Source organism: Hippocampus guttulatus, chromosome 20 (genome assembly GCF_054856545.1).
Source record: "Hippocampus guttulatus isolate MCC_2025c chromosome 20, RoL_Hgut_1.0, whole genome shotgun sequence".
Classification (NCBI taxonomy): Eukaryota; Metazoa; Chordata; class Actinopteri; order Syngnathiformes; family Syngnathidae; genus Hippocampus; species Hippocampus guttulatus.
The window spans coordinates 5,030,365-5,056,399 of record NC_141280.1 but is presented as its reverse complement, the minus strand read 5'-3'; the positions used below and the strand labels follow the sequence as shown (position 1 = coordinate 5,056,399).

At 43.5% G+C, this 26,035-nt stretch overlaps 5 protein-coding genes across 11 annotated transcripts in view; 2 read left to right on the top strand and 3 right to left on the bottom strand.

Moving 5' to 3' along the window:
• The first annotated feature begins 368 nt into the window (after positions 1-368).
• On the top strand, positions 369-4,642 carry LOC147187670 (uncharacterized). Of its 2 annotated transcripts, none has more exons than XM_086101005.1 (7): positions 369-470; positions 1,331-1,458; positions 2,193-2,282; positions 2,358-2,446; positions 2,947-3,110; positions 3,224-3,340; positions 3,410-4,642. In XM_086101005.1, exons 2-7 carry the CDS (start codon positions 1,334-1,336, stop codon positions 3,518-3,520), a joined length of 696 nt encoding a protein of 231 aa, XP_085957131.1. In that variant the 5' UTR covers positions 369-470; positions 1,331-1,333; the 3' UTR covers positions 3,521-4,642. The 2 variants fall into 2 exon arrangements, with proteins under 2 accessions (XP_085957131.1, XP_085957130.1); XM_086101004.1 differs by having other exon boundaries at positions 2,358-2,464.
• On the bottom strand, positions 4,620-6,495 carry LOC147187669 (interleukin-1 receptor-associated kinase 1-binding protein 1 homolog). Its single transcript, XM_086101002.1, has 4 exons — positions 6,183-6,495; positions 5,875-5,956; positions 5,456-5,586; positions 4,620-5,291 (listed from the first exon to the last, which is right to left on the bottom strand). The coding sequence occupies exons 1-4, from the start codon at positions 6,467-6,469 to the stop codon at positions 5,006-5,008; spliced, it is 786 nt and encodes a 261-aa protein (XP_085957128.1). The 5' UTR covers positions 6,470-6,495; the 3' UTR covers positions 4,620-5,005.
• A 609-nt stretch (positions 6,496-7,104) lies between these two features.
• Positions 7,105-19,110, bottom strand: LOC147187668 (sphingosine-1-phosphate transporter MFSD2B-like). Of its 2 annotated transcripts, XM_086100741.1 has the most exons (16): positions 19,009-19,110; positions 18,250-18,349; positions 16,872-17,194; positions 15,013-15,138; positions 14,813-14,937; positions 12,706-12,829; positions 11,594-11,672; positions 11,335-11,516; positions 10,609-10,699; positions 9,558-9,679; positions 9,333-9,416; positions 9,093-9,176; positions 8,846-8,955; positions 8,633-8,776; positions 8,328-8,504; positions 7,105-7,894 (listed from the first exon to the last, which is right to left on the bottom strand). In XM_086100741.1, exons 3-16 carry the CDS (start codon positions 17,175-17,177, stop codon positions 7,846-7,848), a joined length of 1,803 nt encoding a protein of 600 aa, XP_085956867.1. In that variant the 5' UTR covers positions 17,178-17,194; positions 18,250-18,349; positions 19,009-19,110; the 3' UTR covers positions 7,105-7,845. The 2 variants fall into 2 exon arrangements, with proteins under 2 accessions (XP_085956867.1, XP_085956866.1); XM_086100740.1 differs by having other exon boundaries at positions 18,250-19,110.
• Positions 19,111-19,336: 226 nt separating this feature from the next.
• On the bottom strand, positions 19,337-22,653 carry LOC147187667 (UBX domain-containing protein 2A-like). The gene is made up of 7 exons (XM_086100743.1): positions 22,558-22,653; positions 22,217-22,265; positions 21,898-22,009; positions 21,567-21,676; positions 21,351-21,488; positions 20,369-20,530; positions 19,337-19,879 (listed from the first exon to the last, which is right to left on the bottom strand). Exons 2-7 carry the CDS (start codon positions 22,249-22,251, stop codon positions 19,699-19,701), a joined length of 738 nt encoding a protein of 245 aa, XP_085956869.1. The 5' UTR covers positions 22,252-22,265; positions 22,558-22,653; the 3' UTR covers positions 19,337-19,698.
• A 552-nt stretch (positions 22,654-23,205) lies between these two features.
• The window catches only part of LOC147187666 (ATPase family AAA domain-containing protein 2B-like), a 39,127-nt gene continuing 36,297 nt past the window's right edge, over positions 23,206-26,035 (top strand). For 3 of the 5 annotated variants that reach the window (XM_086100403.1, XM_086100401.1, XM_086100400.1), the window contains exons 1-4: positions 23,206-23,402; positions 24,995-25,152; positions 25,563-25,594; positions 25,685-25,832. In XM_086100403.1, coding sequence (XP_085956529.1) covers positions 23,304-23,402; positions 24,995-25,152; positions 25,563-25,594; positions 25,685-25,832 — 437 coding nt within the window. In that variant the 5' untranslated portion in view covers positions 23,206-23,303. Of the gene's footprint in view, positions 23,403-24,994; positions 25,153-25,562; positions 25,600-25,684; positions 25,833-26,035 lie in introns of those variants that run through there. The other 2 variants (XM_086100402.1, XM_086100404.1) reach the window with 2 other exon arrangements.

The following is a 26,035-nucleotide window of genomic DNA, read 5'->3' as shown; positions in this document are numbered from 1 at the left end:
ATGTACTGTAATAGGCATGAGATGCCAGTCATGACTTGTATCTAAATAGAACTGCCGACCTCAATATCTCCCCAACTCACGTGTGTCGATGGTTGAAATACAAATGAGGCGCTCTAATCAGTGCCTTGTATTGGTTCTGTCGTCTCATGACGTCAAAACCCAGATTTAAATTCGTTTACGGGTACGATCAAACACATCCAATATGGCGACGGTGTTGACGTACAACTCCGTAGCTGTCATGGCTTACTATTTTTCTGTGTTCGCTTAACCGGGTGACTTCTTTTCCTGACGTGGCTCCGGCGAACTGGGGGTCACGTGTTAATCCGTGCGCCGCCGCGATAGGCTGGAACTAGAAAGTGTTTTGGGTTTACGTCCCCGCCCACCTGTGGCATGTCAACAGACAGGTGGCCATAGTCGTGGTGGAGTCGGGTCAACGCCAGAAAGAAAAGGAAAAAGGAAGTCAAAACGAGGTGAGCATCAAAATTCTCCAGCATTCCCTGTTGTGTTTTTGATCAGGGGCAGCAAGGAGGTGCACCACCTTTGGTGCTCAACATTGAACATTTAAGTCTGTTTTAACAGTACACTAACAATTGTCACTGTTTTATTATTTATAAATAATTACAATGAATTAACTTTTTTATTAAAACACATTTTAAATGTTTAATGTCTATTATAGTTTTAATTTCTTTTTACTTTATGAGACCCACTTAATATATTAAACAATTGTTTCATGGAAGAAAAAAAATAAAGTCAAATGAAAATCAAAGTAGGCATTCCTTTTTTTTTTCCAATTAGATTTTAGCCTTTGTGTTTTGGTTGCCATGACAATCTAATCTGCCCTGGGCTATCGATGTGCTTGCCCAGAACCCTATACAGCAAATAAATAGTGAGCCGAAACAGGACAAATAATGACATAACAAAGAAATAAGTACACATAAAAATAATACTTATCATGAAGGATGTTAAATTAGCAACATTTATACAAGTAACAGCCCACTTCGTGTATTATGCTCGAAATGGTATATAAATAAAGATGCATTGCATTATTCTGAAGGTATAAGTAGCCAGTTTAGCCACTTATACACTTCCATACAATTTAATAAAGCAGTTTTTTTTTTGCGTGTGATGGCTTTTATTAACTTTGATTTTTGAGTTTCTGCCATGTTATATATAGATAGTGATATAGATGAGTATGAGCTGTTATGAATATCGATTGCGTACTGCTCTGCATGATGGATGTGACACTGTTGTGTGTGTGTCGTATTCTGTAGTTGTAAAGTATAGATGAGGGAGTGGGAGTACAGTATTTAAGAGATTTTTCTCCCCGAAGGTGATGCCTGAGCTGACGTTGTCTGCGGCTGTGCAACTGATGCTCCTGCTGTCGGCCTTCCCGGCTCAGTACCTTATCCACAAATGGAGCGGCAACACGGCAGAGCAGCGTCTCCACGCGTCAGCACAGTAGGCAACGAACACGTACTTTCATTCTAACCTAATTGTGTTTTTAGTATCATCGTTGATAAATTATGTGGCATTTGCTGTACGACGTTGGCATTAAAAGTCTTTTGATTATGTTAAAAGGACTTGAGTATCAGACCTTAAAGTTGTGCCCCCCCCCCCCAAAAAAAAAGAGGGGTTAGGATATTTAATAAGTTTGTATTTATGTCATTTTTATGCTTAGATTTTACCTCGGTGGTGAAGTTAAAAGATTGAGAGGTGTGACTAAATACTGACTTCCTGATTATTAGTGGCTCATGTATCGTTGAGCTGCCTGTACCGGTTTCCCTACCCTACCAGTACAGGTAAAACAATTTTTCTGCCTCCATGAACATATCCCAGCTGACTTTGAGCGGAAGGCAGTCAACTGACCCTGAACCGGTCGCCAGTCAATCGCAGGGCGCATATAGAGACAAAGAACCATTCACACCCACATCCACATTTATTGATTTAAAAGCATTTACACCTGGGGTTAACTTCAATACTGTTGGCAACTTACTTGTGTTTTTGTCTTTTCCTTTTTAAGCAGTTTGTTTTTCTTTTTTTTTTGGCTTCTACTTTTTGCTTTTGTAAGTCAAGGTTATTATGTGGATGTTGAACTCCTGAAAAAATTCGGAACCCCACCCCACTATCAGGTTTTCCTTGGCGGTGGTAATAATACAAAGTGTCTTACTCAATTGTATGCTGTTGCGTTCAAGGTTGGTTGAGGCGTGGAAAGAGTGGAGCGATTCTTACCTCAGCGTTTCTGCGTGGAGCGAGTGGACCCAGCGGCAGCTTTACAAAGTCCTGTGAGTACCCTGAGGAACAGCCCACATTTTTCAACTCCTAAAAACATTAAATGTGCTCATGGTCTTTCCATGCAGGTCGGTGCTCGGTATGAATACGGATAAGGAGGACAAATTGCTCACTATGGAAATCATGATGATTGACAACGACCAGGGATTCTTTGGAGGTTTGCGCCCATCAAGTGGTACCTTGATTTACGAGTGCCCAAACTCTCGAGTTTTTCCAACTTATGAGCCATCACTTGAATATTTGCTGTGTTGGGGAGCCAAAGTTTGAGTGGGTTTCAGTGGGAACTAGCTTCACAACATTCAGGCCACGATTAGTTTACATCATTGGTGTCAAACTCAGGTCCTGGAGGGCCGCTGCCCTGCATGTTTTCCAAGTCTCCCTGTTGCAACACACCTGATTCAAATGAACAGATCATCAGCAAGCTCTGCGGAAGCCTGACATTGAACCTGTTCATTTGAATCAGGTGTGTTGCAACAGGGAGACTTGGAAAACATGCAGGGCAGCGGCCCTCCAGGACCTGAGTTTGACACCTATGGTTTACATGGTTACTTTGCAGTTAGTCTTTTTTTTTTTCAATAAATCCATATGTATTTTCCATTCTGCCGTGCCACCTTTAATGGAAATCCAATGACAATGTTTGTGTTTTTGTCACCGCAGCATCTAAGGCGGTGCGCAGTCCGCGGCCACCTTACGTCTTCCTGAGGGTGGGCGAGGTCGTGATGGACCGCAAGGGCCACCGAATCGGCGTGGTAGTGAGCTGGGACAGTGAGATGCGGGCCCCCGCCGAGTGGGTGTATAAGATGTACAGCAACAGAAAGCAGGTCAGATGGTGTGACTACTGCGAGAAAAAAAAAGAAAAAGTTTTAAACCAGAGGCAAAAAGGCAAAGTGATCGCATTCACATCCATGACATGGTATGTTTGGATAACCATTAGGGCGTCGCAGCCGAGAGGACTCCCCATTACAAAGTTCTGTTCAGTGGGGCAGGACCTAACCATGTAATAGTGGGCTACCTGCCTCAGACTCATCTCAAGCGTGTCACTGGAAAAAAAGTAGGAACACAAAAGTCGCCACACACCCACAGAGAGTTTAGTCTTCTATTGACTGTGATGTGTTTACAGCCTAACATTCCCAGCTTGGACCACTACTTCAGTCATTTTGATGGCGAACGCTTCGTGCCGCAAACATGGCTGAAAGAGATTTTCCCAGAGGACGACATTGACGATGCCTGAACGTCGTGGCTCACGAGACGAAAACGATGTTGATCATGGTGATTTCACCAAGGGAAGTAGCTCATTTGAATGGATGGTGTCACACAGTACCGTGTACAAGTCTTAGCCACAATTGCCAATGTAAACAAACAGCAGCCATTTTCCAGTGTGCCTTCCAAAGTATTTTAAGTCACATTTTAACAATGGATATGACCTATGTGGTTGATTCGGGTGTAAAGTTAACTTGCTTCACGCATTCATGAATAAGTTGACCACTGTTGATATTACCAAACAATACTCATGGGCCAATGTGGCCCAACGTGAAAGAATAACAATGCAACTTCCTTTTTAGAAATGTAATTTATTTCTAATTTAATGACATTTATAATAATAATAATAATAATAGATTTTATTTATAAGCGCCTTTCAAGAAAAAATTGCTTTTAATTTTTTTTCTCGTTTTTCAAAGGCGTCGGTTTGATCCAACACGTTCAGGAGGGTTGATAGCCCATTTTTATGCTGCTCTTTTAGTGTTGCGAGAAAAAAAAAAGCCAAAGAAAAAGCATCCCTTGCGGGGGGAGTTAATCGAGTTAATCCGTGCAAAATTGAGGTTGATTTTTTTTTTTTATAATTTCCAATTCCGAATGGTACCACTTCATGGTCATTTTGATTTTCACCTTAATTTGACACATACAAGTCCATCAATTATGGCTCTGTGATATTTACTATTAATGGCAGCTTTACCACCATCTTAGAAGCTGCTGACAATAGCATCATCTCAAAATGATGTCGCTTGACTTTTGCACAGTGCTGTACACGCACGGCTTTGAATGTATAATTATGAATGTATGGGTTCAACTAAATGACAAAACAGGGAAACCCTGTTTATTGCAAGGGATATGTTTCGGGCTCCCCCGCCCTCGACCTTTATCGAGGGGTGCCTTGAGAACACTGAAATCTCAAATCATCTTTCCCCACTGAAATGAATGGAATGCCATTCATTTCTGTTCCGGGCTGTTATGGACTTCCCAAAAATACCCAAGAGAAAAAAAAAAGGTATTTTTTTGCAATGTATTTTTAATGAGGAAAACTGCACTCTGTAATATTGTGTAACAAAATAATTAAACAATGTATAAAAATCTAGCGGTTTGTGCATCATGATTTAATGCTTCAATTCCATTCATTGCACTGCCACTTGGAGGCCACTGGGGATGTTCAGTACCGGTTATTTTTCAGTCCGATACCAGTACAAGTGGTCACTCTTTCCTCAAGAACTTTTTATAATTAAAAAAAATTAAAAAATACCTTTCTTTCATGGTATAGTGCCAACTACTGACAAGAAGAAATTAAGTCAGATATTTTAGCCTTAAATACAGGCGGGTATCGGCAGCTTCCACAAGTACCTGATACCAAAAAGATCAATCTCGCCATATACGACACCTGAAATTGTTACTCCCCCATCTGTACAAATCAATCCATACAAACAAATTTCTTCTGCGCCAGTACTTAGTATTTTTTCCTATTTCCATCACGCATCCGGAAGTAGACAGACACCCGCGAGAAGGCGGTGGCGCTAGGTATGCGGGGAAGAGAGGCGGCCTGGGTGGAGGCGGCCTCTTGGCCCTGCCTTCCTCCACCCCCATCTTCGTCCTCACCCTCATCCTGGGTCCTCCACTCTCGCATCTCCTCCTCTCGCACCAGGGTGGGCGCCCCCAGGCTTTGCCCCAGTAGCTGGCTGACTCTGCTGGCCTTCTGCTGGGCATTCTCCACCGCAGAGACACATGCACTCTGCCTACACACACACACACACACACACACACGGTATCAAACTGTGGCGAATGAATACTTTCTTACTCTAATAATGTACATTTTGCAGCCCTATATCTGTAATTGAGTATTTACTTTTAACTTTTGAAAACATATGGAGATAAAATCTATGAGTTACAAAATGATTACCTGATATGGTTCAGGCATTCTGCGCTGTGGAAAAATCGAGGTAGTCCAACTGAGACGCTCCTGTCCAGTTTCTCCAGCAGGACGCTGCAGGACTGCTCCATTTTCTCAAAATCAGAGAAGGTGACAGTCACCTAAAAAAAAAAGAAGTGCCATCAACCTTCGGCACGCCTGCATAATCTCATGACAGCACCCCATTTTTCATACCACGTATGCTCAATAGGCTGGCAATTGACTTGGAGCCTAGACATTGACTTACTTACCTTAGAAAAGTCTGCTGACCTTAATGCGAACAATGCAAATTGCCATACACGGGTTTATGAAAGGCATCAGTGTCATGTAGCTCAATAAAGGTAACCAATGTGCAAACTACAACCATGACAATAACCGTATTGTGGATCCGGAACGAAATGGTACTCTACCTCTGCATTCATGTGATAGACTTCTTCATCCCGGTGGAGGAATTTCCTCACAGTTATGTCGTCTTCTCTGACTCCATGTTGTCTAGTTATCAAGAAACATTCAATGTTACGCCACATAGGTTCGATACTTAAGGGCTACTGTTCAGACCTTGGGCGAGAGGTGGGCTAAATCCTTGACTGGTCACCAGTCAATCATACGGTATAAATAGACAAACAAGCATTCACACCGAAGGACAATGTAGAGTACTCACTGATGCTAACATGTTTCCAAAATGTGTGAGGCATTTTAAAAATGTTTGTAATCGCACCTGACAGCTTGCAAAATGTATTCCAACCGTCGTGACACGCTGCTGGTGACCTCGTTGACCGTCGCTTTGCTGTTGCCCACGCTGAGCCGGACCGACGCTCTGTCGGCCGGGTAACTAACCTCGGCCGTCCCGGTCACCTGGAGCTCCCTCGCCTGACTCCCTGCGGGGCTCTGTCTATTCCCAGCCCGCGTCTCCGCAACCCCTTGCTCGGCTTCGATGACGGCAAAGGGGCTAACAGTGGACGTAGGCTGTGTCCCACCGGGGAGTGGTCGAATTCTGTTGTCCATTGCTATCGCTAATCGTCAGGCTGGCTTCCTGCTACCATGGCAATTAGGTGAACTGCATGAAGGGATATGTAGTTTATTTTCGCCAGCACGCACCAGTCTAAAATCATACATTTAACATTCAGCATCTTTAGTGAGAACGATGTACTTTCTTTAAATGTTTTATGTTTTTGTCATGTTATGAGATAAAATAGATTCTGAACTGCACATCATTGCAGTCAAATTATTACAACACAGCATCAACAGTACCGGTACATAACGTAACCCAAATACCTTCTAAAATAAATATTAAACAAATAAACACATGTTTCTTATTTTAAGATGAGTGTATTTGACAAGAGTAACACAAATCAAGCACTTACTTTTGTGACATCATTGCTCCATATATATACAATACTCTGGAATACTAAAACTTACTTTTCTACATCAATGCAATGCATCATAGTTGCTTTTCTAGTGACTGTCGTTTGTTTTGTTTTTTTATCAGGTAATACATATCAGATTACTTAAACTCAGTACACATTTGAATAGCACAACAAAATGGTCATGTAACAATATAGAGCGCTATATTGTGCTATGTAAGGGTGTGATTCCAAACAGGCTCATTCCACTCATCATGAAAAATGAGATAAAAGCAATCACAAAGGAGGGTTTTATTGCAGGGCTCTTGGCATCATAATAATAATCAGATGGGAATGTACACAATCTCAATCCCGAGACTTGATCTGACACGTGTACACCGCATTGGTCTGATTGTCTCAGCACCAAATATGTCATTCATATTGTCCTCAATCCACACTGATTGTCCAACATCTATTGGAGATGAAATAAAATGGGGGTTAAAAAAAGGAAAACTTCTGGATTGCACAATATTTCCCTTTTGAGCAAGTTTAATATCAAATTCTATCTATCTATCTAACGAGGGAACGACACACACACAGAAGTAGGTGAAGAATGCTACGAGGAGATCACAACTATCTTTTTAAAAAAAAATAGACATTATTTTTTCATAGCTTTGTGGCTTATTCTTGACTCTCCTCATCTCTCTTCCTCACCAAAGTCACCAAACATCAAGCCCTCGCCGCCTTATCGTGTCGTAATACTCTCACACGATTCATAAATAATAAATAACAGTATTGCAGAGCAACGAGACACAGCAAGGAAAGAGGGGGCTGGGGGGAAATAAACCCCGTTATACATTCATTTGTTTGGATACTCATATTATTATATCATTGCTATACAGTACATGCTGAAACAAAAAAAACGTTCACGGTCAAAAACAAATCAAATCCCAGTGTAATATACACCAATGGCACCAATCAATTTCCCAGCATGCACCGCTGGAATATGTGTCCGGCGTCCGGAATTTTTTTTCCAATTCACATCACGCCCAAGTCATCTGAACTTCTGGAAGCACTGCTTTGTTTCCTGTGTTTTATATAAAAAAAAAGAAAAAAAAGAAAGAAATACACAGTTGAATAATTAAATTGCTGCCATGCTCCAGGACCTTATCTAATGCCTTGCTTCAAACCAAAACTTTTTTGGGGGTCTACTCACCATGAACCGAACCAAAATATATGCATACGTTTACTTTTACTGTTCGACTACCAAATATTTTGCACTTTCCATCTGTCCAATAAATAGTACATGCTTTAAATTTGGTAGCAATTGAACATCTCTTGGATGAGTTTGTCTTTTGAAGGATCCCTGAAAATGTTAAAAATAATTCACCCCCAAAATGGATCCTTCCAACCACAATATCTTTTCCTCCATTTTTTCTTGAAACTTTTTTGTAGTTCGACTCACGATAAACATGCCTACCACGTTTCATGCTACTGAGAGAAACTTGATTGTGACTCACCGCAGCTCATCCAAGTGTAGTTTATTACGCAGTCGCACTTTTTCTGTGATGGGGTATAAGAGCAGGATCATGAGGCCTGTGATGATGAAGGCCACTGGAGCGGCACCGATGAGCAGTTTAAGCGTGAACACCACAGCCACCGGCTGCTTGCAGGCCCCGTTTTCGTACCCCGCAAACCTGGGGATGAGTGAAAAAATTTGGGTTGAAGAAAACCAAAATGGAAGACTTCTTCTATGTTTTGGGGCATAGATTTGTATGACTTTTTTTATGTGTGTCTGTTCATGAAACGCATGATGGTGACTTACTCCAGGCACAGAGTGGACACGCCCAGCGAGACAGCGGCGGCGAACTTGGTGAAGAAGACGTAGAAGGAGTAGAAGATGGCCTCATGACCTTTGCAGTACGGGTTGGCCAGCCGAAAGTCGTCCACCACGTCCGGAAGCATGGACCTGCCGTCATATTCGCTTTCAAAACGGCAGCTTTGACGCAGACACTGTACCATTTGAATGGAGTCTCACCAGGGCAGAAGGAGCGAGGCGGCGACGCTGAGTCCGGAAGACACGGCCACCACGTACGCCACCACCACGTTGGGGATGAACACCAGCATCATTGTGAAGGGCATGATCCACTGGTGGGACAAAGATTGACCTCAAATGAATTTTTGGTCATGTCAGGTGCAGAAAATGATGGCACTCACCACTTCCAAATCGCAGAGTTGTATTAATACTTATTTTAATCGTAATACAAGTGTGAGGATAGGCTCACCGTGATGCCGCAAAAAGCTGCTGTCTTCTTCCCAAACTTCTGCAGGAACCACTGCCACAGAGGGATGCTTACTACTGCAGACACCTGACAGCACACAAAGTAGACACAAAAAAAAAAACAACAACAACAACCATAACACACACAAGTAACAACAGCGACACATAAGTTACAACTAAATTAACAACTATAAGTTCCAAAAGTAAAAACTGTCAAATGCATAAATAACAAGTGGCAACTCACCAGGATGGTCAGCACGATATTCTGGAAGTGTTCCCTCAGGTCGGCGGCGTATGTGCAGAAGAGGACAAAATTGTTCTGCACCAGCTGCACACAACAAGCAAGAAGGCGTCACACGAGATAGCGGCACCAAACGTAACGGAAATAGAAAGCGGGATTTGCACTCCATTGATCCGCCGACCGGCCCGGGACCCATTAGCATCGATTGGGCCGGCGTTTTTTTTTTACCTGAATGGCCACCAGGATGAAAAGGAAGGCGGCGGTGAGAATGAGGTATGGCCCGTGACGCATCACCATGATGAAGCCGCGGTGGAACGGAATCTGCTTCTCCGTCTTTGGTGCGTATGGATCTAGATAAGAATCAGGACAGCACATGTCTGATTATTTTTGCGAACATATACTTTTTTTGATGAAACAATCGAACCTTGTTACAACGTGGCTCGAGGGACCTCACGAATTTGTATGTTCTAACGGTAGTTTGTTGAAACTATTTCTAATAAAATGACCGCCAACTACGATGTACCTGTGCTGTATGTTGTACACAGAGCATATGTGATAATAAAGATGACCTTGACCTTGACCTTGATAATCAGGTCAATTACATTCAGTCGGCAAATAAAAAGCGCCGTCTTCAGTTCAGGATGTGCCGCGCCCCAAAACCGTTTACGATCATCTTTCAATTTGTTGGCCTCGAACTCTGCCATGATTATTTTGCCATTACGGATGATTGTCGAAGTAGTTGAATTTGCCAATTTGTAGTTTTGGCTGAGGTTTGTCTGGGTGACTCCCTTTCGAAAGTGAGAGACAATTTCAGCCTTCACCTACAGCGAGATTTGCTTCCGTTTACCAGACATGTTTTCAGACGATGTACTCAGGACCGTGCCGTGCCTCCGGAAGTACAACAAAGTACGAGTCGATCAGTAAAGTTGCTAAGAAACGCAGGGGAATCCCACGCTGTGCATTTTGTTCATAAGCAATGTCGCGGCGGCAGTTAGCTTCCCACAGTTCGCTGTAACGAAGGCATTTTCACAATTTTGTGGGAAAAATCTGGTCGTTATAATGACGTTTACGTTAAAAGGGTGTCCGCTTAGTTAGTTATCTGCTTAATAAGTCATCTTGGTACTTTGTTACAATATTTACTTGCTGCTTAACTACTTAGCATATGCTGTTTGTAGCTGGGTATCTGCTAAGGTCAGCTACTGAGCTTTTATTCAGGTTAGCTGGTTATTTAATTGTTCTGTTTCTATGATGCAAATGTTAGATAGTTGTCAGGCCTCACCATCTTTTTCTTTGACTCCCAAGAACATGACCACAGTGCATACTAGGAAGATTCCCCCGATGACACCCGCAGCGATCATGTAAACTTCCTTCTGCAACCAGAAAAAAAAAAGACGGCATAATTTTCTCCATTTTAATCAGTGTAATGTCCTAAAAAAAGGCATCCTAATCTTCCCTTGTTGTATAGTTGTGTTGCAGTGCTTCACAACTGTATGCTGCTTTCCCCTTGCAGAATACAGTTGTGAATAAATCGGAACAGCAATTCAGACGCCAAAAATAGCGCCCCTCTGCTCTTCAGTGCATTTGTTTGCTTCGCTTTCCGGCCAGCATTATTTGCCTTTGCCCAAACCACCGAGGAGGCTTCAACCAAAGTGTGTCGGAAAGAACAAGCCAGGCCCAAATAGCTGCGGCCAAAAACCAAAATCCCAACATGCGACCTATCACATTACTTTTCCACCCTAAAGTACCACACAAACACTAATATTCGCGACACAAGCCGCCTGCATGTGTGTCTGCTTGGACAAAAACAGTCTCTTCGTCACAACCAAATCACAGCCACTTTACTCTAACAGCAAGAACACTATTGATTTTTTGAACAAAAGATGATCGGAGAGATTTATTCTTGCCGTACGGTGAAAAGCAAAGTTTCAGGTTCAGCCCTTCAACATTCACAAGCATTTTCGACGCTAATGGCATTCTTTCATACTGAAATGCTGTTTTTCCTTACAGCATGTGACATATATTCTTCAGAGCGCACCAAACTCCGGATCACATCGGCCCCACCGCTGTTGTTGAATGCATTAATGGTGCTGTTGTCTCCCTGGCAGTGTTTGAGTCTGTGGGCACTGGCCACGATCTGGCCCTGGATAGCAGCACCGGCCAGGGTTCCCAACACCTCCAGAGTCATCCCTGACAGTAAAAAACGTACAGTTGCTCCATCATTCCCAAATGATCAACAAATGACTGACGGGTAGGAAGGAGCTTACGATAGGCTGTAGCCGAGTCGCGCTCCCGCTGGTCTGTGCTCAGGAACATGGTGAGAGCGGAATAAGGCACGTGGTAGCACTACCAGGGAAAGAAAAAGAAGCTGATTACAGCGCAGAAAGACGCATAGAATCATATTTACCCCCCCCCCCCCCCCCAACGATGTCAGATCACGGTCAGTTCATTTTCAATTGATCTTCAACCAGTTATTCTGGAATGACATTAGGCGCTATTATATTTTTAAATGTCAGCATAAGAGCCCTGTTGATTTCAAACTATATCCATAACAGCATGCTATTTCATTCTGATGATCCTCAAACAGCCTGAAGCAGTATATATTTTACAACTGTATACTTAGATAGCGCGGCATGCTATTACAGGCCAAACAGAGATGAATGGAGCGTGATGACAAAAGGCGCCGGGAATAGCTCCACTTTCCCTTTGAGGGGAAGGGCAGCGCCCCAAAAGCCCGCGGGCTCGAAAGTCTGACAACGAGGGTGATTCCCAGATGTGATTACTCCTCCTATTAACTTTCACCTTCAACTGAAAGTTGACATTTGCACGTGAGGGGTTGAGTATAAAATGGGACATCAATAGCGCGGTAGTGAGTTTGTCAGTGGGGGTTGTACCCTTGTCAGTATTTTATCTGCCAATGATTGCATCGGTTAATTGAATCGTCATGGATTTGGATTATTTCATAACAACATCGACAAACTATGCATGTGAGGTGCAGGTATTCATATTTTTTTTGTCCACAGCGAGTCATAATTCTCAACTTCTACACTGTCGTATCTCTGACTCTGAATACGTGTGCCTTTCAAAGGCGGAGCCTGACGTGGTGAGTGACGTTTGCATCAGCGAATGGGAGTGCAACTGGCATTTGGGATCAGAGTACGCCTGTCAGTGGGGTGGCACCCTTGTCAGTGAAGTGGTATCCTTGTCTGTGTGATAAGGCCAGTGGGATGGCATGGCACCCTAGTCACTGAGGTACTGGTACCCAAGACTTGTGCTTTTTTTCTTTATCCTTGTCACAAAATCTTTGCAGTTTGGGACGGTACACGTACAATACGTTTGTGGCGGTCTAAATGGTTCATGTAGCGAGAATGGTACTCACTGTGATGAGGGTCTGGTAGAGGCAGTAGAAGCCAAGGTACCACACGAACCTCCCGGTAGCGAAGGGGGGCACGTACCAGAGGTAGAAGTAGGACACCACCAGGAACGGCGTACAGCCCAGCATCCTGCAGGAGAGGGGTAAGGGGGTTTGGGACGCCATTTGAACCACAGCTGTCAATCAAACAGTGTCTGCTTTACGCCATTATGTAACCTCAGAATCGGGTCACTTTACTAAGCTAAGTTAAATTAAGCTGTCTGCTTAAACCTTGTTGTATAATACATACGTTTGCATTGAGCCAACTCATACATTTGCATTGAGCTGATTCAAGGCAAACATTTTTTTAAAAACATTTTTTCCATTGTATGAACCGGGACCAGCTACATTTTTGAAAGGACAAAAAAAAGTGACGGTATTTGACTGTGCCAACCCCCCCCCCCAAAAACAACAACAACAACAACAAACAACCTATGACCCAATGAAGCACAAACAGGAATAATGAAGCGTGAGAGCCCGAGTGGCTTCTGGTAGCGTCCGGCTGCGTTGCGCCGCTGTCCTCCCGATTGTTTGCAATAACAAAAGACGACGTACAACGCTGGTGCTGCACTATTAGGGGAGGGGATGCCGAGAAGGGTTGGATGGGGAGTCCATGGAATGCGTGAATGGAAAATGTGCTGCAAGGTGACGCACAAAAGACTCACTACCTGCAAGGCATCGAGCTGATAAGAAGACAATCATGGTTGTCATTTGGCTTATTTAAAATGAGTTAATTGGATGAGGCGCAAAGGAACAGAGGGGATCGAAAGGTAACATAAGCGCTACTTGAGGCTACACCTCATTGAGAACTTTTACTTCTTGGTATTTCAAGGAATCTTTGTTGTTGACTTCATGACAACTAAGAATGGGAACAAATCGAACGCAGCGGTGCCTTTTGAGAAACTTCGTCATTAACGGAATAGAAATACCATTCATCCGTTCCAACCTCGTCACTCCAGCAAAAGTAGCACACTTTAACACTATACTTAAAACACACAGTAATAACGTAATTAGAATGTAAAGAATTCAACAGAATGCGGAGGATGATTAACTCGTCCATCTGGTGTGTACCACCTGGCCACCAGGGGGAAGTATAATACAGTCGGGCAGAAGTAACCGGAAAATTGGATCAAGAACATATGCCTGTGAGTACTGTTAAACTGTCTGTCTACATGTGTTGATGCACCGTTTGTGTTCAAATATCTGTTCCTTAAAACACAATACTGACACATCGATAGATACTATTTGTTCGCCTGTCTGTGGTGATTTCTGCTGTTTGTTAACATTAAGCAAATAGCTGCATGGTGGTGCACCAAAAACAGTGGTTCATTACTTTTTACACTTGTTTTGTGTTTCGTTTATCTATTTACGGCTGCTGGTTGACAGGACGTGCGAGATGGGGCGGAAATGCACTTTCTGCCTGTCCGTCAACCAGCGAGGCAAAATAAGGACAAACCCGTCAAACCCGGCGTATCAAAAGATGCCGCGTGAACCGCAGCAGACTCCAGAAACAAACTCGCCCACATTCTCCAGAATCAGCCAAGGTGGTTAAACTGGGCCTCTGTCTGCTCTTACTTGGACGTCTTCCAAACCTGATCTGCTTACACAGTATATGTATGTGATCGACAATACACAAGGCACAAGCAGCATTAAAGGGTGTCTGTGTATTTACGTCAGCTGCTTTACACAGAGCAGCCCACTTCTTAAGTCCATCACAGCAGTAAAAGCTTGGCACAAGGAAATCCAGGATGCTAAAGAGCCAAAAAAAGGCTCCGGTGGTGGTGGATGTTGCCCAAATTTGAAATGAAGCGTTACGTAAACACAGCAGCTTGGTGCAGGGCGCGTCGGGAAAAGCACAATTAAAATGCCATTAGCCATAGGCGGAGGGTTTTCTTGATGCCCCCCCCCCAAAAAAAAAAAAAACACAAGCAAGCAGCTCGAACTTTCAACTGAATTTTTGACTTCCTGTTGGTGTATTATTTATACGACCCAAATTATTTTGAGTCTTCCTGTTTGTGTATGGTGATGCAAACATAGTTTCCATGGATTGGGCGGGGGGGGGGGGGGGTCTCACCAAGGCATCAGTCGACCAATCCTGGTCCACTTGGTCTTGTTGATGAAGAAGCCCACCACAGGATCCACCACAGCTCCCCAGGCTTTTCCGATAAATAGCACCATAGAGGCCTGGAAGGCGTTGATCTGTGTGGGACAGACATTTTTATTGGCTCGGTTAGGCTATTTTATATATGTTACGCCAGCGTTATTATGGCTCACCTGGGCAACATCCAGCAGGTAAATCTGCAGGAAGAAGGCGGTGGCGCTGGCGGCAACCTCTTTGGGGACGCCGCCGATGGCGAAACACAGCTTGTTGCACATTGATAGCTTTTGACTTAAGTCGGTCTAACAGGAGAGGGAGAAGAAAAAAAATGTCAATAATTTTAACATTTTATGATAATTTGGTATATTGCCAACCAAAGATGCCTATCCATCCAGATTGAGGTATTTACTTTCCACTTTTCACAGTATGCAGAGGCCTCACAAGTTTACAGTCACATTTGCAGTCCGCTACAGGAGTGTGCAATTAGCATATTCTATTTGTGAGGGGGGGGGGGGGGGAATGCCAAGCAGACTTTTGGGAGGTGAGCGTGCCTCTGATTTGGGAAATTTGGTTTTGCCAGCAAGTGCCCAGCATCCGTATTTAAAGGTTTAAAAGTGTCGGGCTGTTCGGGTCGGGCTGAGGTTGCAGAAGTAAAAATGATGAGGGTGTGGAAAGTCTCCATGTAAATAACAAGGCGGTGAAGTCTTTATTGATGTATTCTGTTTGCTCTGTTTATTTTTATTTTTTGTTAGAAGAAGGCATTCAGGGAACAGTAAACGTTCCACTTTGCTCCCTATGATTAGTACACGCTGCGCTAAAGTCCAAGGCTACCCTTAGATTAGTTGACATTGCAAAACAATTCTTAATGATTATGAGTGACAATGTCCCAAAACCTTTGTACACTAATTTTAAGAGTCACAATTAGTCATTCATTTAACTTTAACATTTCAAGTCAAGTTTGATGCAATTTCCTTCCTCAGGGGTTTCTATTTTCAACAATACCTCCACCATGCGTCACTTTGAATAATGAATGGTGATTTTTTTTTTCGACACCCCCAACTTAGAATTCCCAGAAAACCAGTGATGAAATGATGAGTAACGAATCCAAAGATGCCTCTGCGTGGTTACGAGAGGCACAATCATGCGCACGATCTCTTTTTGTATTCAACGGTTCGGTTCGTAATGAGGAGTCATTATTTTGTGATATTGTCAAAAATGTGAAGGGCTTTCATTTTTGCAGATTGAGATTGACTGAGTATGATGTTTAGGCAAACGCGATCATTTTCGAAACCGTTATTTTTGTCTCTCTTTTCCATGTTGAAATATTTCGTGTCCATATGACAATGTTGCATTTCGGCAGATGAGCGTAAAGACTGAAACAATAATGGTGTCAAATCGAAAGCGATGCGGCGAAACATTTTTACGGAAGAGTCAACAGGCTTTGATTTTCCATTGTTGACCCGGTGATTATGCTAACAATGCATCGTTTCCAGTCAACCGTTGAAATTGAGGCCAACTTTAAGTGCTGAATAAAAGCGATCATGCGATTCAAAGCCAAAAAAAAAACACCAAAGCGACCACATCTCAGAGTGAAATGCTGTTATTACCGCCGCCCTGTCAAAACATGAAGGAGCGACAATTACCAGGACGGAGGCGTGTAATTATTCCATCGCAGGACTAGTGGGGTCAGAGGTAAGTAAAGGCTGAGGCTCTCGCTGCAATTACAGCTAATTGGAGAGGAAATCAAAGTGTTTTTGCTGGCTCCACGCCACTGATGATGTGCAAAAATATGCCGTGAACTCTTCTATCAATCTTCTCCGAAGTCTTTATTATTCCTTCCTTCTCAACTCTCCCGCCAGCATCAAAGGGGGATAAACAGGATGTCCCGCCTCATGTTATTCACGAGAAAAGAAAAACTGCATCGCTCAGCACATGTGTCAACACTAATATCACCAACCAATTCTTTGTAGGTCATGGATTTTTTGGGGGGTGAGGGGGGGGGGGGGAGTTGTATATTATGTGTGATTGGTCTTACCTGCTGAGGGACTTTGGCATCTAACAGCGTCTCAGTGGGCTTGAGCATCTTTCCTGCCGTAGCCAGCCCCCCGTGGGTGCCGTTCTCCCCGCGGGCCATGGCAGAGAGGCTGTGGGTGAGGCGGCAGGTGCGCTTTTTCTGTGAGGCCGCGCCAAAGTGCGTGTGGCTGAGACTGCGGGTGTGCGCCAATAGGCGGGGCGGGAATTGAATGTGGCTCTGACTGCGTGGCGGGAGATCTGACTGCGCCGCCTCTTCCTCTTCCTCCTCCTGCTCCTCCTGGACAACTCGGACGCCTTCTGCCGCCATTCACATAATACTGTGCGCTGGAACGGGGAGGCCAGACCAGGGGACGACACACACACACAAACATGCACACAAACACAAACAGGACACAAAATAGATATATAGTCAATAACAAGTGTGCACAACATGCAAGCTCAGGAATGCTGACGCACATCTGTGCGCCTAATTCCAAAATGGAATACACACTATCACACTCCTAAATGGTAAACACAAACCACTGACTTTATTAGCTACACATCATCCTTACATCTGCCTTTGTCAAGATAATAATGCGTTTTTTGTTATTTGGTGTGAATTTGACAATATTATATTACCTACACACTTTCCAAAAAATAAAGGAATATATATATATATATGTGTGTGTGTGTGTATATATATATATATATATATATGTGTGTGTGTGTGTGTGTGTGTATAAGAGAGAGAGAGAGCGAGAGAGAGAGACAGAGATTATCAAAGTTGATTTGAGATACAACTCCTCAATGCTGCTTTTTGGTAGTTTTATTATATTCTCAACATCTGTATATATGGTAATATAATACCAATTTATGGTATTTTGGTCTTATTTAGCTCGGATGGAAACCGTAACAACAACAAACACATTCCTGTCCTGTCGATGAGCTCATGAAAAGAAATGGATCACCTCCTCAGGTTCCTGTGCATTTAAATGCAACAAAACACAACACTTTTAATATGGCAAATTATGGTAACATGAAGATGACTAGTTTTCTCCTCAGGAAAGGACAATAATAAGAAATGTGTAGTGGGGGATGATCTTGTAAGCATTTTAATAATACAATGTAGCTAAATGACCAAAAATATCAAAAAGATGGCTGATCATAATATACAGTCTAATTGATGCTCATTATATTTTTAAGTATAATTTCCTCACTAGTTTGTGAATGAGGTGTACCTAATGCTTTGCCTGCTGAGTGCAAACGGCATGCAACGCTCGTCCCGTGTGTTACTATTCCTGGCAATATACATTAATAATGTATATATTTTATATAAAACACGCAACATATCCTCCCCAAAATAAGATACGAATAAACACTAGGCTCATATGTTGTCTTACCTGCTATTAGTGGAAAAGAGGATAGCTCCGTACAGCGGTGGGTTGATGGGTGTGTGCGCCGGGAGCGCAGTGTCGGCGGCCGGGCGGGATGAGAAGGAAACTGCGGACAAGAACCACACACGGACGAAGAGACACGAGAATGTGTATGCGTGTGTGTGTGGGTGTAAAAAAAGAAACAGTCAACTGTCCGTACACTGCTGAGGCGACCTCGCGCGACCGTCATGGTGTACTGCAACACTCATTCATACATTCGCACGCACGCACACACAAACATAGCGTTGAAATAATAATTTCAAAATTGGTCCAGGCAATTCACTATGCATTATACTTTTTACAACTGTGTATGTGATCTAAGAAATATTGATTCAGTTTGAATTTGAAGCAGCATCCGTTTTTGACACACATTTGCTTTATATGGAAAGTAGACTGTAGAATAATTAAAAACATCAATCAGCATTTTTTTTAAACTGAAATTTCAGTTTGATAGAAGAGCTGCGAACTTGGATGAACTTAGTACACAGCCCAATTTTGAGGTGTACGTGATGTTAACCTCCTTTTAACCTCCTTGTGTGATTCATGGTGAAGCATCAATGGAACCAGTTGGAACCAGCAGCCGTCCCTGATGGCTCTCAACATGACAATCACATTTCCACGGAACTGCTTGCACAAGATGGAAGCCCGGAAGTCCAAAAACCCCCTTTCAAAATAGTAGCTACTAAATAACATACATGACACAGTTTAAATAAATTCCCTCCCTACCTGTGTTTGAGAATCCAGCATTGACGCCGCCAGACAATCCGCAGACGCCAACATTCTGGCTCACGCCAGTGGTACCTGATACCTGTAATTAAGTAGCGGCAGGTGGAATGCTACCAATGAGGTTTGGCTTCATGTCAGAGGCAGTGATTCAGCCTCCGCGAGGCGTGTGCCTTGTGAGAAGAAACTGACCACATTTTTCCCACATCATTTTTTTACTCCGGCAGTACCGTGTGAAGCATTCGACATTCTGCTTTGTTAGTGGTATCATGGCATGGAGATCACCTTTTAGGGACGAGTACTACCTACTACCACATGACAAATTATTGTGCTAATTATACTTTGCTCTATATTTGCTCTACTAAATCAATGCTATGAGAAAAGAAGTAAATGGTAGAATGTTGCTCGGGAGGGTAAAATTAAGAAATATATGCAAAAGAACCTTAGTTTTTTTTTTAAATACATGTAATTGAATTGGAAATGATGTAGGCACATAACATGATACATTCAAAAATGAGTCGATGTAAAAAAAAAAAAACAAGGCAAACATTCAATGTAAACCTCGACATGCAAGCAGTGTTGAAAGAGTGCATAAAATTGTCGATCACAGTTTAGGAAGACTTTTTTTTTTGGTGGTGCTTTATGAAAGTATGTATGTCATTTTTGGATGTAAGGTGAAAAGGGACAGGTGGATTATGGAGCAAAGGGGGCATGCGTGTTGAGGGGCCGCTGAACAATGACAGCGTTGGCCAAGTCCGCTGCTTCGAGGCTCATCTCTTTGTCGTGGAGTTCCCGCACGGGAAGCGACGTGGTCAGGACAAAGGGCGGGCAGGTCCTCTGGCAGCGTGACACAAAGTCGTGGACGTCTCCGATCCTGAGCAGGGGGAAGACGGGAGTTAAGGGGTGAAAGGTCGCAACAGTTACTTGGTCATGTTGGAGGTCAATGCAGGACAAATGTAAATCCGCACAATTTGGATTTTTACTTGCATTACTTCCTACGGGTGGGGGGGGGGGCGCAGTGACTCGTCCCATGCTTTCTCCTCATTCAAGCAAGGGGGAATGTCCATTATTCATGAGCACCAGTGGTCTCCTACTCACACAGGAGACTGGTCAAGGTCGGCATCATGCTCTCTCCATCCTTGAGCTCCTCACCCCCATTACATAAACGCTGCATTGGGGGTTACGCAACCAATCCCCCCTGGTGGGATTTGATAGACACACTCTATCTCAGATTATGATTTGCGCGCCAGACCAGCATTACGTAATCCAAACTAGCAGAAATCTTTTTCGTCATTTGGAGATAGAAAGCAGATTAACATGTTTTTTTTTGTTTTTTTGTTTGTTTGGCGATGTGACTACGTACCGATGCGATAGGTTGAAGCGCTGCACCAGCCTGCGGCCGTCGGCCAACCACAGCTGCAGAGAGGTGACGGGCAGGGCGTGGTCCAGTGTTACCATGGGGATGGGGGGAGATTCGCCGTCCTCATGCACCGATGGCGAGCGGGCCACCACTCGGGGGGCCACGCTGCGGCACCGACACAATCCAGAGATTAAGCATGCGCCAGATTAAATCTTTATCTTTAATAACTGATGATGATGGCAGGCGGAGGACAAAATTAAACCAGAGCCGTTTTGCACCTCATCAGGGGGACGCCATGACCGGCTTTGGTTGCTTGGATTGTGAGTGACATCTTGTGGCAGGCAGTAGAATAGCAACTGCTTATTCTTATTCAGATTAAAAAGTAATACAAATGAATTCCATCCATCCATCCATTTTCCGAACCGCTTGATCCTCACTAGGGTCGCGGGGGTGCTGGAGCCTATCCCAGCCGTCTTCGGGCAGTAGGCGGGGGACACCCTGAATCAGTTGCCAGCCAATCGCAGGGCACACAGAGACGAACAACCATCCACGCCCACACTCACACCTAGGGACAATCTAGAGCGCCCAATCAACCTGCCATGCATGTTTTTGGAATGTGGGAGGAAACCGGAGCACCCAGAGAAAACCCACGCAGGCCCGGTGAGAACATGCAAACTCCACACAGGGAGGCCGGAGCTGGAATCGAACCCGGTACCTCTGCACTGTGAAGCCGACGTGCTAACCACTGGACTACCGGGCCGCACAAATGAATTCGACTATGTTTTTAATATTTCAAAGGGTATTATTCATTTAATAGAAATATTTTCAAAAAGGTTTTCGGGTGACTGTGATCAAACCTTATTTAAAGTATTTCAATAAAAATCCACATCAAATCAAATCCAGTACAACTAAAAGTGACCACAAGGCGTAGGCAATCTGAATTATTTCCTGCAATCTCACTATTTTCGGTCAAGACCCCACTCACCTGCCAAGCCGGTATCCTTGCCCGCTGAAAGGGTGAAAAACCTTCTTCCTGGGAACGTACTCTTCCTCCGTCAAATCCTCCACGTTGACCTCCAGTTCGTCCTCCTCTGCTCGGCTTTCCCACTCCGACGGAAGTTCCCTGCATTAAAAATCACAACACTGATGATGATATTCACTTGAGGCTATCGTTACAAATTGACCTAAAAATAAAACTCGCCCTCTTTTGATGGCATCCAAGAAGTCCTGGTTTGCTTGGACCGAATAGCTACGGAACTCCTGGTCGTTAACGGTGAAGCCGTCCTTCCAGAGGCGCACCACCATCTCCACCTAGTGAAAAATGAAGAAAAAGCATTGCAGTACCAGGGTAAAGATATGAAAATTAAGTAATCATTTTACGACATAGTGCAAGAAGTTGCAATCTTACCAGAATGTTGTCATATTTTTTCAGAAAGAACTCATAATTATTCTTTATATGTGTGTGGTCCTTAATCGCTGGATGATTATATTGAATACATATTCAATAATTACTTCATTCATTCATTCCTGACCTTGGACGTTCCCGAGGTATCATAACAGATCTTCTCCACCTCGCCCAGGAGGTCTTCTACAGAGAAGCTGCACCTCATCGGCGCCTCCTCTTTGTTGTCATCGCTAGCAACCCTGTTCAGCACAATATTTTATTTTGAAAACCCCCCCAAACAAACGTATTCTTACACTTTAGGGGCATTATTGTGTGATATGTTGGACACATAAGGTATCGCTTTAAGACACGTTTACACTCAACAGTATAAGAAAGAGTTTTTACACTTTGGACTGGTGCTCTATTTTAATGTGTTGTAGTTTCACGACAGCAAGCATTCTCCTTACCAAATGTCATCATTCTCAGTGTCATTGTGTATCATGTCGTCTTGTCCATCTGAAAGCAAAAACAAGTCATGCAAGGCAAGCACATTTCATAGAAAGCAATTTACAAAACATTTGAGTAATTTAGGGCATCATTTATCTTGTGTGTTTTCTTAATTTAACACTACTCAACGATGAATATTTCTACAAGTGTAAGGTTATTATTGACAACCGTCGTCGGCCATCATTAAAAACGATTGTGAGCGCGAGTGACGTAACAAAATTTACCTAGCACTGTAACGATTTTACGAAGATTAACAAAACAATATTCAAAATGAGGTAATTTAGGTAAATGAATAATTTACCGGTCTCCGTGTAAGGACTAATCTGCGGCTAAAACATCTGCAGCTAGCTACTGCACCGGTTTACGGCACCAGCTCTCTGACGTCAAGACCCCCACCATAAATTGGCAGGTAGTGTCGTAATAAGTTTAGTTTTCTGTTCGATTGTTCATAACCTCATAAAAAAATTATTCCCGGAGATGAAGCAAACATTTGTATAATATAATTGTTTGAAAAAAAGTAAAAATTCTGGTTATGACGGTTGATACATAACACAACATATAATAATAATAATAATACCCAGGTATGGGGGGAAAAACAATCGCCTGCAAGAATAAATAGTAAATAATTACAAAACTGAATTTTCAATTGACATCATCCGAACGAGAGTTATGACCACATTGTCCAAAAGAGAGACATACTGTCCACAAAGGGAGTCAACAAAAGACACACAACAAAGGAGGGGGAAAAAAACAATGAAAGAAATATGTTTAATGTTAAATCATGATAAACTTGCTTGAGTTGCGGCTTGAAAAAGTCAGCCACTAACCTAAAAACAAACTTAACCACTTGACATCACAAAGAAAAACACAGTGTACGGACAGAAACAAGGGAAGAGAGATAGAGAACCAACACAAGAGGGAGAAAGAGCGAGGGGGAGAGACAGCGAGAGAGCGAGGAAGAGCGAGAGAGAGGAATGGCGTCTCGGTGCTGTGCTCTTTGAGCCAGTGTTTGGAGCCGGTTTTGGAGCCGTTTGCTTGAGATTAAACATGGTGAACACACGGAAAAGCTCACGACCGGGCAGTGGCCACTTTATCTCCTCCAGGACCCGCTCGTCGTCGAGGAGCGAGCGGAACACAGACGAGCATGTAAGCCAATTTCCTCTTTCTTTCCCCCCCGGTGTGCTAACACAGCTGCTGCTAATCGTTGCTTTGGCCTTGGAAGGAGCTGCTCACGCTTCGGGAGGCATCGTCCCCCAGTGAAATGACAACGCCACCAGGCTTGACACCCGTCGGGCCACGCTCGCACACAACCGAACACCTTAATACTGGGTTTTGTATGTCTTGTCATTTACGGCGAGCAGCATTAAAAGCGTTCAAAGCGGAGGCTAGCCGCGTTAGCTGCTAGCATCAAGTTGAGTTCTCTTTGTGTTTGGCAGTTGGAGCTGGGCGACTCGCCTCGCGTTCGCCAGCTTGTTTTAAGCCTGCTCGGGTGAAGCCCACCACGGGGTCTGACAGAAAGCTATCACCGCGAACGTGTGTGCACGTCGTGGAAGTATTTCACACTTTTCTGAGTGGGTTAAAGCTCGACTGGGGCTGGAGCTAAGGCTAGCCCAACGGTGTAGCCTTGTTGTGGGGGAAGGGTTCACAACAGTTGGCTGGCTCACGTTCTGTATAAGGCTAGTCTGAACTTGGTGAACTTTACGGCGTTAATACTATGCATTACCTTTATTAGACAACAAACGCTTTTTAGTTGGTGCTGGTGCAAATGACCAATTGAATACGGTGGAGGTTTAGTTCCTTTGTGTGACATTAAAGCTCGACTGACAGCAGCCTTTTTTTGTGTCACAAAATGGTGCGTCAGAGAACAAAATTTAAAAAGAAGTCTGTATAATCACTACAAAACTCCAGCAGGAGTTGCCACTTGAAACCATAAAGAGAGACAAACCGTACAAAACGAGACACATTTATTAAAACACAATGAATGGAAACAAATCAGTGTCAGTCACAATTTACTTGGCATTTTACAGAGACATGCTGTACAGACATAAAAGGAAAGAAAATAGCCAAAACACACACACACACGTACGCAAGAGAGACAGAACAATGGGGAAAAAACTGCAATAGCAAATCACATTTCCTGTGTTACCACATCTTCGAGAGTTACAGAAAAGGGTGGAGAGAGAATGAAAAAAAATCAATTACCAGTACAAAACTTCAGCTCTGTCAACAAAACATCCTAAAGAAAGAGCGACATACAAATGTGTAGACAGACATCGGGCCTCATCAGATACCTGTTTTGTTTCGAAACTTTCCTTTCATATCCGAGTGACATTTCCCAGAAGCACTTGGATGAAAGGTGCGAGTAGACAACCTTTAACACACCTATAGGATAGGTTACTCCTGACCATATGAACATAAAATGGCTTAATTGTAAGAATCGAATTACTATCCTGCCTGAAAAAAACAGCGGTCAAAATTAATGACAAATTTCCAAAATATAGAAACGTCTGGGGGTAATCCTGAGAAAAAGGACAGAAAAAAGAAAGCATGTTACGGACATAGTCGGCACCACACGATGTGCTGTTAGGTCGGTGAGGAAAAGTGGAGTTGAACTAATTTTAAACAGTGCTCTCTTCAATGTTCAAAAAGAGCACAGTTTCTGCTCTCCGTTACCCAATGATGCAGTGGTTTGCTCACAAGCAATGGTCCTGTTTAACGTCATTTTTTTGCTGGACCAGAAGGAGATGAGCAGTGATGTGAGCAGTGCGCGGCTCAGCCCGCCTGCCAAGCGGCCACACAGGCAGATGACGTCGGAACCCAGTTCCAGCGACACGTCCCCCTCAGCCCAGACCAAAGGCCAGAGGGTTAGCTGGGACATTCCCACCTACCGCACCAGGTCGGCTTGCTAAATGTTGTCTTGGGTGATCCTCGTATTTACGGTGAAATTTCAGGGTGAAACGAATCTTCATGGAAGAACCCAATTTAATTCTGATGAAAAGGACTGTTTCAATATTCATTTATTTTGAATAAGGAAATGTATTGGCTCATGGATCAAACACCTGTTGTGATTTGTGAATGATGCCGTTCAGCTCTTTAGTAGATGACAGAATGTTATGTAGAACGTACAGAACTGCTTCATTCAAAGGTTTAGAAGTCAAATTAAGTTCACCTGTAAAGGTTCTAGTGTATTTTCTTTTCATCCTGAAATTCCACCCAAAAGCCCAATGTCCCTAACCTTTTGCAAGTTGTGTACCATAAAATAAGTGCAGCCAACCTGAAATCAAATCCTGTGTTTTTTACTTCTAGGTTGTCATCTCGCATCATGCAAAATGGGCACGGTAATGTAATACAGGGCGTTAAACCTCAAGAAATTACGACAGAGATTGAATTCCTTATTTAATTTATTATTATTTATGTTTATGCCGCAGGCCATATGGGCCATCGAAAAGAGGAGTTGGGCCAGGGTGACCACTCACGCATGAACGGTCACGTGGAGCTGAAGAGGAGCTGCCGTGTGAGGAAGAGCCAGTTTGAACACCTCAACCAGAGCCTGCTGTTTGACCAGCTGGTCAACAGGTGAGCAGGCAGGCGCTATAACACCCCACGTCCAAATCCAGACATAGAATAGCACTGTGTAGGCTTGGCATTACTCGTCTCAGTTTGAAGCGGCCAGTCTTTTACTGTTTAATTGCACGGTGGGGGAAACTGTGGAACCATGCAACATTGAATGTTTTCCTCTAGGTTTTAATGTTGTGAATTCCTGCCTGTCTTTGTTGAAA